This window comes from Crinia signifera, chromosome 1 (assembly GCF_055691185.1).
Source record: "Crinia signifera chromosome 1, ASM5569118v1, whole genome shotgun sequence".
Taxonomy (NCBI): Eukaryota; Metazoa; Chordata; class Amphibia; order Anura; family Myobatrachidae; genus Crinia; species Crinia signifera.
Genome location: NC_139217.1, coordinates 373582242 through 373600203, shown reverse-complemented (window position 1 = coordinate 373600203; position 17962 = coordinate 373582242). Strand labels below are relative to the sequence as shown.

Genomic DNA, 17962 nt, shown 5'->3' with positions numbered 1-17962 from the left:
GAATTTTCGGATGACTTTATTCATTCAAGTAATGGACATATGAGAAGACAGATACTTTGCAGCCAATTGAATGGTCAGTGATTTAAAAAGGCATGGAATGTAACTAGAAGCAGTTAATACTTAACCTTTAAACTTGCCTTTTGCATTTAGATAAATAATCTTGGGCAATATTGAACATCACCAGCTCAAAACAGGAGTAGCCAATAAAACCTGCACGCTACCATTCTGATTGGACCATAGATCTAAAAGTTTATGAAAAGCACTCTAATTAGGGATGGACCATCACGGACACCCTCTCTTCTGAACTACATGTCCTACAATTCTTTTTTAAAAGCTGACCATCGTTGCTCGAGAAATATGCACTTTTGGTAGAACAGACTACAAACTATACAGTTTGTAAACCATGAAGTATTTAGTGTACAAATGGTTCTTTATTTTGCAAAGGTCTCTGACTGTGCACAGTGCATCTCATTATCATTCACTAAAGTCCACATGATCCACATCTCTGTAGGGGTTAATTTGTGCACCACCATCAGCCCTTTATACAAACATGGATCAAATGGGTTAACTGGTTTACGGATACCAAATGTTTTGAAACCCACATGAAGCTGGGGAATCACATTCATCTTTTCAAGGCACATTCCTACAAACACATCATCAATAGGGAACAAGTCGGTGGCTTCAGCTGTGCTATGCAGACGGTGGATAGTCCTTCTGGACATCACATAGCCACCTCCTCCAGCATATAAAGGATAGTGGCTCTCATTGTACATTTCATGTGGAATGAAGTATTTTACTTTTGTGTTCCTGATGGGAATGGCTTTGCTGATTACATCACCAACAAACAGGTCATGTTCGGGATCCATTTCATCTAGAAATTCCATAATATTGTAGGTATTAATGAAGACATCATCATCACCCTTCAGAATAAAGCTGGTGTGTGAACATCCCTTTGTGACCCATCTCAGGAAATGGAGCTCCTTAAGTGTGAGGTTAAAAAAATTGTCAACAAAATCCCATTGGACAATGTCATTAAACTCCTTATGTTCATAAAATAGTAGCTGATCAAGTGACTGAGCTGGTATGCTGGCTTCTGTTCTTCCAAGTAGGAACACCAGCCTGATCTTTTTGCCCTGAAACTTCTGCTTTCTTCCCCAGGTATTCCTTATGGCAATACGCCTGTCTATATGTATAGGGAGAGACTTTATGGCCAACAACAAAAAGGTGTCTTTCTCGCAGTCTTTGGGCTTGAGTAGAGTTGAAAAGTTCCTGCAGTGTTTGTACATCAAGAATAAACGATGAGGTTCAGGAAAGGTTGAGAAAGTGTCCAGTGTGGATGTGTTTGGAGAACATCGGATGGTCCTTTTCAATGGAGCCCAGAAGTGAAATTCTTGTCTTTCTGTTTTTGCTCTGCCCGTGGGAACAGTGTCTATAGTAGACTTACTTGTTTTGTGAAAGTACATAAAAAGCACAAACACGGACAGAGACAATGTGTACAGCACAAGGCTTCGCATTCGCAGAATCATCTCTGTGCAGAGATATACACTTTTCTGCAAAGGATAAAAAGGAAAAAATGAAAACCAAAAAAAAAAAAGTTGCGGAAAACAAGACATACAAACACACACGCTATATCTAATGCACACAGCATGTATGGACCTAAGAAAAATGCATTCACTGCAAAATGGGCTTTATTGGAAGCCCACAAGGTATACGATTAACCCTTTGAGTGCCAACACCTGTGAAATGCTAAAAATGCCAGTGTCACTCACATTTGTTTATATAAATTCAAATAAAAATTGTTGTGTAAAAAAAAGGTAAATATTACCGGTTATTATGATGAATACAAAGGTTTGCTTGGCAATTCACACACCTATTTTGACAAATTCACCTGGCACTCAAAGGGTTAAAAGCTAGCTATTTCATAGAATAAAGCAAATTATTGCTTATTCTCCACAAATATTCTATAATGGCCTGGGAAGATTTGTTGGTACTTCTTAGCCATTACAGGAAAATGTGTAAAGAGACCGGTAAATCTGTTTCTTTGAATCCACAGGGGTCACTGGAGTTCTATGGGTATAGCGTGTTAACTCCACACAGTGAAGGCATCAAACCCATGATGTCAGTGCTGTGAGACAGTAATGCTTACCATTACACCATTCGTGGTGCCCTGTCAACTCAAATCACAGGTTGTGCTCTTCCTATATAAGATGAAGTGTCCCTGTGCTGCAGGCAAACTAGTGTCAGCCTGCTTGTACTGGAGCATTTATCTCCAAGACTCAACTGAAGCTCCACCCCCTCCTCCCAATCATGGCTGCCTGCCCTGCAGACCCAGTGTAGCTGCAGGATGCGCAGGCCATACAGGTGCAGCCATTACAAATAAAGCAGAGCTGGGATTTGCTGGGCTCTGCACCGCCACCATATCTGCGGCTGGATGCTTGTTGACACACCAACGCAGCGGCATGTGAAAAAAAACATGGCCGGAGCACCTGCGGCATGAGTTAGGGCTATTTCACACACTCTGGCTGATGCCAGGTGGCGAAACTCCGTGGCATATACAGAAGTTAACAATGGACAGCATTGTGTCCTTTTACATGGGATGGTCACGGCCTGGCCGCCGGGTTGCAGCTGGATGTCACCACCTTAAATGACGGCTGCCAGGCCGTGGCCTTCCCATCCATTGTAAACCTCGGTGTACAGCATGGCTTTTGGCCGTACAGAGTCTCTCTGCGTTATCCGGAGCGTGTGAAATAGTACTTACTGAGAGCCCTCAACCGCCCCCGCATCCTGCCATAGCTGCCCCCAATGAGTGACAGGAGGCAGGGGAAGGTCAATCCGGTGGTAAACAGTGGATGGCAAACACGGATGGCCTCCCACCCCAGCAGTAGCAGGGGAAGCTGCAGGGAGACAGCAGACGAGAGGGAGAACAGGAGGGAAAACGCCGCAGCACACACAGGGGTCGATCCGAATACACCTGAAGGGTGCAGATGATTCCCGAGTTGCGAATCATCGTGACGCCGGGTGCACTTTACTGCAGGGCAAATTCGCTGAAAAGTGCTCGTACCTCCATAGGGGTGCAAGCAATTTTCAGCGAATTCGGCCCTGCGAAGGGTGCATGTTAGGGTTAATTCGGGTGCCGTTTTCAGCGTTAAAATGGCACCTGAATGGCAACTCGCACCCTTCGTGTGTAATAGGATCTTTCCCATTGTGTGCATACTCACATTTAGTTATCTACGGGGTACTTGTGTATTATCACGGCGCCCATCGCATTGCATACCATAAGGCATAGCAGATGTTATACAAGTTCAAATTGAATACCATCGAATTGTATGGCATATACAATGGTATAAGATTTTAAATTGTATAAGCACCCTAATGGGTTTTTTCAATGTTAAATGTGCCCCCTATAAGATAAATAATTGTATAAGCACCGTAATAGGTGCTTACAATGCTAAAAGCACCCCCACGCCACCCGTGCTATCAACGCCAACCCGAACCGTGGCGAACGCAGCGAGCCCGCGAGGGGCGGCGGTACGTGTCCTCCGACCTTTTCATTCTCCCACTATCCACGTTGGCGTGGTGTTGACTTTATATAGTGTGGCGAGCGCAGCGAGCCACTGAGCCCCAAGCGTGGCGAGCCCCAAGCGTGGCGAGCCCCGCGAGGGGACGTGGAATACATGTGAAGTAATGCGCGGCCCCTCGCTGCGCTCGCCACACTATATAAAATCGACTCCACACCGACGTGGATAGTGGGGGTATGAAAAGGTCGGAGGACGCGTACCGCTGCACTCGCCACGCTTCGGGTTGGTGTTGATAGTGGCAGTGGCGTGGGGGTGCACTTGATTAAGGTTTACAAAATGCAAATGATAGGATAACTATAATCAAAGGTTGCCCATTAGCTACTACTAGTGTACAATACCTCAGGTCCTACTGGCTGTTACTCATTGCTTCGGTCTCCTCTTCTCTTGCTGAGCATCGGGCGTGTCCTTTTCTGCATTACAAAGATAAAAAAATTAATGTTGAATGCAAATATTAGTGAATATTATGCTCCATTCATTGTGGTTTGATTAAACAGGATGCTGGTCTTATCTGCTACATTGTAATACCAAACAAACAAGTACCACCTGGAAAATACATCTATATATTTTTTGCTTTTAAAGGTTTTACTGTTAGAATACAGATTTGTACAATACTGTGTTACAGATCAAAAGAGAATACACAATAATGACAAGCAGAGTGTGTTTCTGATACTGTTTTGAGAAGGATTTATAAATGTTTGTTCCCTTGGCACCAGTCCTACATAATGAGGTTAGACAGGGTGTGAACACAACCCTGAGAAAGTCATCTGTGGACCAGGACATCCTCTTAAGCACAAGCAATAAAGAAATAAAGGTGCAATAACACTCTACAATTTATGCATCAGATTTTGGCAATATGGTCAAAATCCCACAGCGCTTGCCATGACGACGTGCGCCCCTGTGGGATCGGCATCACAAGAAAAATAGACTGTGCAGGCAAGCCAAATTTGACTATATTGTATACAGTCTAGTGTTCTAGAATACTGTAGTAAAAATCTCAAGTAAATATAGTCAAGATAGTATGGTTCTGAGCAAAGCAAAATCACCTAGTCGAAATCTCGCCAACAAACTACCGGTAAGTTTGGCGGTGGGGCACTGAACTTAGGGGACAGTAACCTTTTTTTTTGGACACATGAAAACTCTGCAAAATCATCACGTATAAATATTAGAGTACTGCATCATGGGTAACAATTGTCCTTAGAAATGACAGAGTACATCCAGCAGTAGTTACCCGTACAGGAAAGTTACATATTAAAAGGCAGGGTATAATAGGCCCCATTGTCCGAAATGGTACGCCATGGGTCTTCAAACTGTGGCCCTCCAGATGTTGTGAAACTACAAATCCCAGCATGCCTTGCCACAGTTTTAACACTCCCTTATAGCAAAACGGTGGCAAGGCATGCTGGGATTTGTAGTTTCACAACATTTGGAGGGCTACAGTTTGAAGACCCATGTGGTACGCCAATACACACTTAGCGAGTTTGAGCTCAAAGTAGCTCACTTTTGGTGTTTTGAGCTTCAAAAATCCCCTAGTTTGTATGGGCGGGCAATAAGCATTGATGCAAGCTCTAGTACATCGCAGGCCCTGCCGTCCCTCACCCAGTTTAACAGGAGGAGTGCACCACTTTCCACAGTCTCCTACCATGGAAAGTGGTTCACCCTCCTCCACCAGAAAAAGAAATGGCTGGGCCGGGTTAAAATCACACAGCGATTTATTGGTCAGCAATTTTCATAACCAAATACAGAGCAGATACATATATATTAGCCTACGTATTACATTTAAAAATTCAGTCAGTTTATTTATCACTAGTAAGCAAATGCTTCGGAAGCTAGTCTGCTACCTTTTGACTGCCTCTGTATATGTGTGAGAGAAAGAGATGTAGTGTCACTCGCTGCCAACAGTTGGCAGTGTTTTGGAGATACACAAACGGACACTAATTATATTATAATATATATATATATATCTATTGTTAAAGTTTGCACAATATTCATATTAATTTAGTACAGTGTGAGATGTAAGGGCATAAGTTATCTATATGGGGAAGCACTGCAGTATTTATAGAATATTTTAAATGATAGATTATTTTTGGTATTATCAGTTTTATATTTATCTAATCTATGTATTGTGTGGACAGACACACACCAATTTACATCAAATGTTAAATAAATTTTCTTAATTTAATATAGGTTTATTTTTGTAGTGACCCCTTTTTACCTATACACGGTCTTCTTATCTCCCCATTTGTATATAATGATTTCATTATCCTATTTTACTTACATTTTCCTTTTGGTTCATTCTTGTATTTTCATATTCGGTACTTATGTATTATCTGGGCTGCCGATTTTTTGATTGTTTGCCTTAACTTAAGGCATACAATCAGATGCGATGCGATGAGATGACCCGATTTTTCCATAGGATTCAATGTTAAAATGGACTGAGTCCATTTTAACATGGAATTCAATGGTAAAAAGGGTCCTTTTCATACCCCTACTATCCAAGTGGGCATGGAGTAGGATATAAACCTGTGGCGAGCGTAGCGAGCCACCGAGCCCGAAGCGTGGCGAGCGAAGCAAGCCCCGCGAGGGGACGGTATTCTGTGTCCGCTCACCACAGGTTTATATCCAACTCTATGCCCATTTGGATAGTAGGGGTATGAAAAGGACCCCTTTTCCCATTGAATTCCATGTTAAAATGGACTCAGTCCATTTTAACATTGAATCCTATGGAAAAATCGGGTCCATCGCATCGCGTCGGATGCGATGCGATGGACCCGATTTCAAAATCGGCAGCCCAGTTAGTACATAAGTACCGAAATATTCTATTTACACTCCCTTCAAATTATTTTTTTCACATAGATCATTGCACAGTGCAACATTGCCAATAACAGAAGTCCAACTCTTGCACATGTCATTTCATCCTCCCATCTGTCTTCTCCATTTTCTCACTTCTGCCTAAGTCAACTGTTTTTTTTTTTCTTCAATTCATTCCTATGCACCCTTCTGAAAGAGGGCTGCAAGTGAAAGTAATCAATTCCATTTCTCTTTCAGTACATTTAGAGGGTTTCATTGTGCCGCCTAGTAACCATCACCCAGTCTGCATCCATGACAACCCTGCAGACCTTTAGCAGAGGACATCACCCTAAAGTATTTAGCGTAGGTGGGGTGCAGGGAACCCCCAAACCACCCCAGGGCACAACACAAATAAAAAGATAAATGAAGTGTCAGAGTGTTGAGGCTCATACACACTAGAAGATTATCTTTCCAATCTGGCTGGTTGGAATGAAAATCTGGCATTTCTGGGATCAAATTACAATCAACTTTTTTCTCCCAAAAACTGGAAAATTTTCAAAAGCAGTCATCTGCATAAACTGATTTAAGCACTTGGTCTGTTGTTCGTGTAAATGGTCAATTGTCATTTTCTTCCCAAAAAATTCAAGATTTTCATTTCAACCAGCTAGTTTGGAAAGATAATCTTCTAGTGTGTATGGACCTTTAGTGTTAAAAGATAAGAGAAGTCAGTGGTATGTCTTCAATGCTGTTTGCGAGTGGTGACAGCGAGCAGGGCTTCCTGCTCGCTGTCACCACTCACCCTGACAGCATTCAACACAGCCTCAGCATCCGCCAATTCCCCCTCGCTCCGTTTTTTGAGCGAGGGGGAATAGGCGGATGCGGCTCCAGAAGCAGCGAGACCCGCGGCTAAAAACTGCAAGTTTTCTGCACTAGCCGCGGGTCTCGCTATTTTGGGGAATTCTCGCCGTCCTGTGACGGCGAGGATTTCCCCAGAGCGTTGCATAGTGCGAGCGGCTGGCGCGGGGGTTAAACAGCGAGGATCGCTGGTTTTCAGCAATCCTCGCTGTTTAACCCCCTCGCCGGCCGCTCGCTGCGGCATTGAATACATGCCATTGAGTTATCAGTGTGTTAGTATAAAAATAAAAGTTTAAAATAAAGTAATCATAGGAGTAAAGGTGCGTACACACAGGGGAGATATATTGCTCAGTGTCTCCTTTTCATCAGCGACCTGAGATGGTCGCTGATGAAAGAGAACCTCTGCCGGGGGAGCCCCAGAGGGAACCAGCTGGTTACAGGAGCAAGCTCCTGCGACCAGCGATTATAACGGGGTGGAAAATGGGAGAGCGCACCCAAATGTTGAATCCAGGAGTTCACATCCGGTTCTACACATATGTAATTGATCTTTTTTTGATGCTGAGGTTTGGGGCTATTAAATCTTCCCCCTAAATATTGGCCAATTACCCCTGGAGAATATTGGACTACTACCATACTAACTTCAATTGTCCCTACTGATCTCCAGTGATTATCTGCATAAGTTATTTCCAGTACATATATTTCTTGTAAGAAAACATCTGCTGTCTTTCAAAACAATTGTTTAAGAAGGAATATTTCTAGTGTGAAATTGCTCTGCTTCCAATGCCCCTGATGAAGTCAAGTTGTTGACGAAACGCGTTGGGCCTTTATCATCATTTGGAAGATTCCTGAATAAATACTTTTATATTATTATGAATACTTTCTGTACCATTGCATTGTTTGTATAACAGACTTGTCATATGTGTAAACGTATAGGCGCACTCTGAAACTCCCTCCTTTCTATCTCTAAACCTTTGGGGTCCTGTCTAACAGGGGGCCCCTCAGAGGTGCTGCCTCACTCTTGTAGAGCGCAGTTGGGTTACTGTGGATAGATATATATATATATATATACACAAAAAGATGAAGGATATATGCGCTCTAGGTCTCAGTCCAGCAAAAGGACCCTTACTGGGGTCACCAAAGTTCACTAAGTCCCAACAATCCGGACTGCTGCACCCTCAACAAATTGACTCCTGGGATTCTCAGAAGTAGTGGACATCTGTATCAAATAGAAGAGGAGAGGGGCGCTCCATAGTGCATAAAATACCGTTTTAATGAAAACAGTTTAAAAACAATACAAGCAAAAGTGTACTGCTCGTACCAATAGTTACATCTGCAGTGGGCTGGATACCACAAGATTTTATAAACAGAGTTACCAGGCTTGGACAGCTGACACCGATCCGGGGCACCTTCAGGGACCAAACAGCCCACGCTGCTTCCCTCAGGAGGTAACAGCGCGCCGGGTCCTTCCGGGAACAGACGGTTCAGAAGCAGCCTGGATGATAACAGCAGCGAGCGTCACTGTAGCCACGCCCCTACGCGTTTCGGGGTAACACTTCGTCAGAGGGCGTGGTCTAGGTGCGCTCGCTGTCAGCCTAAAAGACCGGAGACACCCAATCAGCCGGCTTATTTCTATGACTGGCATATATTCCAGCCAATGGTAAGGTGCGTATACGCCCCCCTCGACTCCTTGTACTAACGGAGCCAGTTCAAAAGCTAGTGTGTATGATAGACTGGCTTTTCAGCCAATGGGGGCAGAGGATTTTCGTGCATACAGCACGCTCCATAATCCCCTCAATTCTCTAGCCTTCATTAATAGGCTTGAAATAAGGCTTAGCCTGCTGTTAACTATAATAGGCTAGAGAATCAATTCTCTAGCCTTCATTAATAAGGTAATCCCAGGTGCCATATCCTTGCGTGGTGTGACATCCGTCCGAACCACCCAATCCCTAATATTTTTACCCCGTGTATAACAGGGCATGAGATCGACAGTAGACAGGTTGAGATCCTCATCAGAGGCGACAATAGGCCAATGTTTTTTAGCACCTGGGATTACCTTTTTGGGGAGACGTAATGGATGTTTTAGATGTTTAAACTGCATTACATGTAGGAGTTTAACTGTGAGTGATAGCTTTTGTCATCCTTTTTCTGGGAAACGATATCAAATCAGATCTAAAGTGACATGCACTACAAGGTTTATTGTCTATTTAATTTCTTGTCCGTGTGGCCTCCACTATGTGGGGAAGACGGACAGAACCTTGCGGGAGAGGATGGCCGGACATCGTATGGCAATCCGGACCGCCCTCAGTAGCGGTACTAGTGACCAGCCTGTGGCAAGACACTTTGCCCAGGCTGGTCACAGTATGGCTAATTTAAAATATATTATTATAGACCATGTTCCCCCTAAGTTAAGAGGTGGTAATCGATCTCTTGCGCTGCTCCGTTGTGAGTCCCACTGGATCCATCGACTTCGGACGATGGTACCATTTGGACTCAATGACCATTTAGGTCTACATGCTTTTCTATAAATAGTGCTGCTACTCCTTTAGTGTTTATCCGTATTCTGCATATGTATTTACGCTACGTCTGTTTACGTTATATCTACTCTATGCGCATATGCTTTTCTATATTTCATGTATTATATTGTATTGATGTATTGTGTATGGTGTATACAGTGCCTTGCCTCCCTCCACCAGTACATTGTGTTTTTAATTTACGCAGGAGTGTATGTGACTGGTGCTCTTGTTCCCGTCTTTTCATGACGTTGTTGACCGGCTGCGGGTGTCCATGGAGACCGTTGGTGCGTGTGTACACCGGTTACCATGGCGCCAGGGGGCTGGTGCGACGCCGTCTGATGACGTGGCAGCATGAGCGCGGGAAACGCAATCCTGACGTCCACGCTGGTGCTGGGATATAAGGTGAGTGATGTCTATTGTATTTTATGCCTGATGACGATTTGACTGAATAAAATCGAAACGTTGCTAGACCTGCCTAAGTGATTCTTTTGGAGCCGGGTGCTGCTGCTACTGTAACCATACAGTTGAAGGTGATATATTCATCCCCCTGCATGGGGATTCAGCGGGCACCGGTCGCAGTAACCGTTGATTATTGGGGAGTGCTTGGCCATCTGGACTGTGTATTGGTCTTTCCCGTAGCAGGAGAGGGATTGTACCTGGCCTATGGCACCCTGAATTTGATGTGAAGTATCCTGTGTTGCCGCTACATCAGTGTTCCTGTTTGGACGTTCTGTCCTACTGCATGTACTATGGCTGAGGGGGGTCTTGGTGTGGATACACCGTTGGAATGCATCAACCTGGCTAAACTCACTCAGGGAGTAGCCGTGACATTCTCAGAATCGGAGGCAGACGATATACTGTTTAAAGAGATCTTCGATAATGCCATCACTAAGTCACCTGATCTGATCTACCGTGACTGGTTGAAACTAAAACAAAAAGAATTGGACTTCTTTTACCATGGGGTTACGCTTACAGATTATTACAAAGAAAAGCGCATACCCCGTGGTTTTAGGGTCAAAAATTGCCCTACGATTGGCCGTCATAACCTGACTTTTTGTAAGCGCTGGATTTGGGTGCTGAACAAATGCAGCTATGATTTAATGCTCCTCGTGATTGAGGAGGCGGGTCGTGAGCTAAAAAATGCACGTGAAAAATTGGCTGCATTTGAGCTAATTAACAAGCAGACCCTTGAGGCGGATTCCAGCACTGACTGGTGTGAGAGACTTAAGACGCAATTAGCAACATATAAAAGAGACCTGCTATTGTACAAACGCCAGAAGCTGGATAAAGTAGTGGCTGATTATGAACGGAATACTGTATATTTATGGACCAATTCTGATGTACGGGGGCGGGGCCAGAGAAGGAGACGCGATAATCGCCAGAGTAATAGACGTTATGCTGGACCTGGCGATCAATATACCACCAGCGACTCTGATTATGGCTATGATCAACAAAGCGGACCCTCCTCCTCCTCCCAACCCTTTAGGGGTGCGAACCCGCACCCAGTTATTAAGAGGAAACGACACAGAACAAGGAGGGGTGGTAGGAAGTGGCGAGCGAAGAAGGCGCGGAAGGCCGCCCTTGAACAGGAGGCCCCGATAGTGTTCAACCTGTCATCATATTCTCTCACCCCCGATGAAACTAAGGTACTCAGTCGTGGCCTATCCTTTGTACCTACCAACAGTTTTCGTGACTTTGATTGGCAGGTTGAGAAATTTCGTCTTAATAGACAATTACGTTTACGTGAACATTTTGCTAAAAAGCAACCTATTACTTGCAATGATGATATTGTGGACAATGAGATTCCTGTGCAATTACGTAAATTGCTGCCGAAGTCTAAGTTCGATCCTTTGTCTAACAATACATCGATTAAAACCTTTACCAGAATGTTGGAGCGTGATGTTGATGTGATGTTGAAATCCAATGTATTTTCCCCTAGGGTTGGTAATCTCCCGCATGCTGAGTATTGTGCATTAAAATCGTTGGCAGATAATCCGGGTATCATCATTCGCCCCGCTGACAAAGGTGGGGCAGTGGTGATACAGGATTTGGGTCCATATAAATCTGAGATTGAACGCCAATTGGCGGATGGGGCTGTATACCAACTATTGCCCAAAGATCCCTCTGGGCCTTACAGTACTTTGCTTAAAAATCTGGTTAAAAAAGCAGTCTCCGATGGTGACATCAGTGCTAGTTTGGGAGAGGCCTTAGTTCCTGCATGGCCTGTGACACCTATCATGTATACCCTCCCCAAAATACATAAGCACGCGACTGTACCCCCTGGCCGGCCTATCATAGCGGCCAATGATTCTCTTTTTCAGAATTCCGCTGTATACCTGGATGCGGTTATGCAACCGTGCATTATGGATCACCCTAGATATGTACTGGACACTACCACCTTCATTAATGGTCTGCTTCAATTAGGTGAGATTCCTGTGGGCAGTCTATTGTGTAGTGTGGACGTGTCCAGTCTATATACGGTGATACCCAACACTGAGGGGATTCTTGCGGTGAGAAGGCTTCTTACTAGTAACCCTAAATATGTTGGCCCGCCCATTGATTTTGTATGTGACCTGTTACTTCTGCTTCTGACCCATAACTACTTCATACATGATGGGAGGTTCTACCTCCAAAAATCAGGGTGTGCGATGGGGTCGAATGTGGCCCCATCGTATGCGAATGCGTACATGTTTGGGGCAGAGGAGCAGATCTTCTTTGATGATCCCTATGTGTCTGGCATGGTTTTCTACTATGCCAGATACATAGATGTCTTCTTAATTTGGACGGGGACTGAAAAACAATTTACGGATTTCATGTGTCGACACAACCAGTCAACATCCCCTTTGAAATTTACTTTTTGTACTAGTGAAACTAGGGTCAATTTTCTTGATGTGTCAGTTAGTATCACACAGGGTCGGATTGCGACCAATCTTTTTAGAAAAGAAACTGACCGGAACACCATTCTTCATTGTGCTAGTTTCCATCCACAGCCTTTGAAGTTTGGTCTTCCTTTTTCACAGTTTGTTCGTGCCTGTCGCATCTGTAGCGATGCGAAACAGGCAGAAGAACAGATTGAAATCATGATTGGAAATTTCCTGGTTAGGGGCTATGATCTACAGCTCCTCCTGAAGGCTAAGTCTAGGGCATTGTCCATCCCTAGGGGCGAACTTCTGAAACCCAAGGATAGATCTGGGGGATCTACCAGATCTAAACTACCCTGGGTGAACCACTATAGCACGGGTAGTGAGCAAGTACGTAGGATTGCTAAAAAACATTGGCCTATTGTCGCCTCTGATGAGGATCTCAACCTGTCTACTGTCGATCTCATGCCCTGTTATACGCGGGGTAAAAATATTAGGGATTGGGTGGTTCGGACGGATGTCACACCACGCAAGGATATGGCACCTGGGATTACCTTTTTGGGGAGACGTAATGGATGTTTTAGATGTTTAAACTGCATTACATGTAGGAGTTTAACTGTGAGTGATAGCTTTTGTCATCCTTTTTCTGGGAAACGATATCAAATCAGATCTAAAGTGACATGCACTACAAGGTTTATTGTCTATTTAATCTCTTGTCCGTGTGGCCTCCACTATGTGGGGAAGACGGACAGAACCTTGCGGGAGAGGATGGCCGGACATCGTATGGCAATCCGGACCGCCCTCAGTAGCGGTACTAGTGACCAGCCTGTGGCAAGACACTTTGCCCAGGCTGGTCACAGTATGGCTAATTTAAAATATATTATTATAGACCATGTTCCCCCTAAGTTAAGAGGTGGTAATCGATCTCTTGCGCTGCTCCGTTGTGAGTCCCACTGGATCCATCGACTTCGGACGATGGTACCATTTGGACTCAATGACCATTTAGGTCTACATGCTTTTCTATAAATAGTGCTGCTACTCCTTTAGTGTTTATCCGTATTCTGCATATGTATTTACGCTACGTCTGTTTACGTTATATCTACTCTATGCGCATATGCTTTTCTATATTTCATGTATTATATTGTATTGATGTATTGTGTATGGTGTATACAGTGCCTTGCCTCCCTCCACCAGTACATTGTGTTTTTAATTTACGCAGGAGTGTATGTGACTGGTGCTCTTGTTCCCGTCTTTTCATGACGTTGTTGTCCGGCTGCGGGTGTCCATGGAGACCGTTGGTGCGTGTGTACACCGGTTACCATGGCGCCAGGGGGCTGGTGCGACGCCGTCTGATGACGTGGCAGCATGAGCGCGGGAAACGCAATCCTGACGTCCACGCTGGTGCTGGGATATAAGGTGAGTGATGTCTATTGTATTTTATGCCTGATGACGATTTGACTGAATAAAATCGAAACGTTGCTAAACCTGCCTAAGTGATTCTTTTGGAGCCGGGTGCTGCTGCTACTGTAACCATACAGTTGAAGGTGAGATATATATATATATATGAAGTTTGTATGAAAATGCTAAATTGGACATTATGATTGAACATTCCACCACCTAATCACAGATATACAGAAGTTTTGGTAGTGGGGTAATTTACTCTTCCCAGTCAAGGATTCCCTATCGATGTACTCATTGCCTTCTACCTTCTCCCTGGCAAACTCAAGAACTTAAGGTCAGGAGATTTTGCTGAATGATGATAGCACAGCAATGTGCCAGCGCTGTGCTTGTGCTGAGCGAGTCTGTGCTCTCTGGTGAGAAAACTGGCCCAGACCAGAGATTTATCCAACATGCTGGATAATAATCCTCGGGCAATAGCGACACGAGAGGCTGCAAATAAATGACCTATACTGACCAAAGATGGACACATAACTAATTGAATAATTTATCTGTAATAACCATATTAATTTGGTAAATATGAAATAAAATGCTATATTATTGGCTCTTATTATGGTTTTTTGGGCCTTTCAATGCAGAGTGGTGCAGGTGTCTTAACAGCTCCAGTTCATATTACAGGAACTGTATTACAATATATTTTTCCATTATCACTGGATGTTTATTCTTTGCACTTGGTATCTAATCTAAACATGCCACATAGTATCATTTATCTCATTACACTTATCTCATTACACATCAGTTGTCCAAAAATAGAATCGTAATCAAATAGTTGCGTGAAGCAAAACGCAAATATTATAGCACACTATAAAGCAAACATAGGCAACCTAATTAACTTTCCAAACAACAATAAAACAAATCTGTTAATAAAGTAGGAATGAGATGGAGGTTGTGTGGGTACATTTATCTCAGTACCACAGAGCTTAACAGTCTACATACAGCACATGTTACTTTCAATGACAGAAGTTTGAAAGTCCCATCTGACACATTATAAAGTAGCTTATGGGCAAACTGCAGGACATCCTGTAGAAAGAGTTGGCCTCCTCTTCTGAAACAACATATAACCTAATAGGTTACATAGAAGGGCATTTAAACAAAGCTCTGAGAGCAAGATAAAAGTAACAACCAATCAGTTTATGCCTTATTTATTCAGGCTGTGATTGGTAGGTCCTTTATCTCGCACAATTTTATCTCTCTCCAAGCTGATGAATACCCCTCTAACAAATAGAACAGAGTACAATAGTAGGCAATATATCAGCTAGCACGAAATCATTAATACAGCAAGACTAAAACACTGTGCACACAGTATTGTTCCATTATGAATAGGTGTCACAAATTCACACATATGTCAATGTCAGAAGGAATATGGTGAATTCCCATGCAAAGAATTCAACTTGTGTGTGCTCACCCCAATCATTGGATCCTCCCTACTTAAGCCAAATAAAACCAGTCGGCAGGCTCACAGCGCTTCAATGGATAGAGCCCTATTCATTCATCAGAGGAGACTAAATAAAAAAGGGGCATTTCAGGGGTCCTGGCTTAGGTGTTCCCTGCAGCAGATGCATCTATTGTGCTCTAGTTCTTGGGAGGCCTCAATGGTGCAGAAGAATTAAAGGACACAAACAAGGATTGTATGGATATTACTTATTTACTTGTACAGTAGGTTTTAACAGCAGAAAGTAAACTCCCAACTAGAGCTGAAAGAACGCACATTACGGTACTTGTGAGTTATCCGGGCTCCCGATTTTTTGATTGTATGCCTTAAGTTAAGGCATACAATCCGATGCGATGCGATACGATATCGCATCGCATCGCATCGCATCCGACCATCGGATGCGATGACCCGATTTTTCCATAGGAATCAATGTTAAAATGATTCCTATGGAAAAAGGGGTCCTTTTCATACCCCTACTATCCAAGTGGGCATGGAGTTGGATATAAACCTGTGGCGAGCGTAGCGAGCCACCGAGCCCGAAGCGTGGCGAGCGAAGCGAGCCCCGCGAGGGGACGGTATTCCGTGTACGCTCGCCACGCTTCGGGCTCGGTGGCTCGCTACGCTCGCCACAGGTTTATATCCAACTCCATGCCCACTTGGATAGTAGGGGTATGAAAAGGACCCCTTTTTCCCATTGAATTCCATGTTAAAATGGACTCAGTCCATTTTAACATTGATTCCTATGGAAAAATCGGGTCATCGCATCGCATCGCATCCGATGGTCGCATGCGATGCGATGCGATGTCCCGATCCGACCCGATTTTAAAATCGGACGCCCGGATAACTCACAAGTACCCACATTACATTATATATACATACAAACATTTACTTTAGGCACAAACAAATTAAGTCAGAAAAAAAAATGTCCCTTATACACAACCACATTTCCACGGGTATGGGTAAAAACCAGAACAAGACCCCGGAATGCCGGAACGCACATAAAATTCTGCATTCCGGAGCTTGTCCTGTCTGGGGGGGCTTCACGTGACAGCTGTCTCCAGGGAGAGGAGGAGGGCGAGAATAAAGCCTCCCTGTATGGTCCACATGTAGCAAAAACCGGAACGTTCCGGACCACACGGGAAGGCTGTAATCTCCCCTTCCCCATATCACAGGGAAATCCCCACCCCCCGGACAAGACACCTCCCGGACCGGACGCTCCGGAATGCGAGTTTGATGTCCGGTCCGGCGTTCCGGGGTCTTCTCCGGGTCCATTTTACTTAGCCCCACTTTCCACTAGAATAATGTGACCCCCTTGCTGTCCGCACGCCTATATGTCCTGTGTCCATAGTAATAGGTGTGCTGCAGCTTGCACACGAGTTGGCACCTGCATGTTGCCTACGGGTGATGCGGGGCATGGATGCCAGAACGTTCCCTGTAGCCTATGCCTGTGTGCCCGGGGCTGGCAGGGTGGTGAATGGTAATGGAGCTGCAGTAGGGGTTACCTTATCCGGGTGGCAGCTGCAGCTAGCGGGAGGACACCGTTACCGGCAGCGGGCACATCCCGAGGCCGCCTGGCTGCTGCTGCTGCTGATCCCTCTCTCACAATGAGCAGCCAATGCCGCCGCCAGCTGCTCCTCCGCGCACATTGGCCAGCCAGAGACCCAGGCGGCGCCCGTTGTCCGAGTAACAGCACTCGCCAGGCTACGAGGGAAGCCCCGGTGCGCTCCGTGCTGCCATCATTCCCCGTGACGCCCGCCCGGGTGAGGGACTGTGCGCCCGCACGTGGATGGGGGAGAGTGCAGAAGTTCCCTATATAGCGGGCGGCACGGAGCGCACACCCTCAGGGGGGAGAGGACGCTCATGGCGAGCTGTAGCCGCCCCTGTACGTCCTCTGCTGCTGGCAGCGGCTCGTGTGGCCCTGGGCAGCCGCAGGCTTAGTGCTCGCACCGGGTCTGTGCTGTGCTCATGTTCATACACTGGGGCGTTTTCTGTAAAGGATTTAACAGGGGGTATCGGGAAAAGCTGACACCGGAGCAAATTCCGGAACGCCGGACCGGAAAAACTGGGGTATGGGTGCTGTGCCGCTGAGGAGCTGTGTCCGGAGGGGGTGTGACAGGCAGTCACCCGGGAGACTTATGAGGGAGAGACCGCAACCGGCTCCACGCACCCAGCTGCTGCTGCTCCCGCACTGCCAAGAGGCTCTCAGACAGTGACCACAAGGTGGCGACACTGTGCAGCCTCCAAGTTGATACCCCGCCGCCCTGGACAGAGGGAGAGGGCATACCTCCCAACATAACCCTCTCCAGCAGGGACACATTGCTCTGTTTCTGGACTTCCCTCATAATGCATGATTGCCATCACCTGTTTCACACAGGTTAATTGATTAGAAAGGAGCTTCAACACAGGTAATGGCAATCATTAATTAACGGAGAAGTCCAGAAACAGAGCAATGTGTCCCTCCTGGCAGGGGCGGATTCA

The 17962-nt window shown here is 45.2% G+C and overlaps 1 protein-coding gene across 1 annotated transcript; it reads right to left on the bottom strand.

Moving 5' to 3' along the window:
- On the bottom strand, window positions 1-17621 carry B3GNT4 (UDP-GlcNAc:betaGal beta-1,3-N-acetylglucosaminyltransferase 4). The gene is made up of 3 exons (XM_083151320.1): window positions 16987-17621; window positions 3917-3988; window positions 1-1550 (listed from the first exon to the last, which is right to left on the bottom strand). Exon 3 carries the CDS (start codon window positions 1524-1526, stop codon window positions 432-434), a length of 1095 nt encoding a protein of 364 aa, XP_083007446.1. The 5' UTR covers window positions 1527-1550; window positions 3917-3988; window positions 16987-17621; the 3' UTR covers window positions 1-431.
- Window positions 17622-17962: the final 341 nt, after the last annotated feature.

Bases quoted from the DNA above. Each gene is read 5' to 3' on its own strand.
- B3GNT4 (XM_083151320.1), bottom strand. From the start codon at position 1,526: ATGATTCTGCGAATGCGAAGCCTTGTGCTGTACACATTGTCTCTGTCC.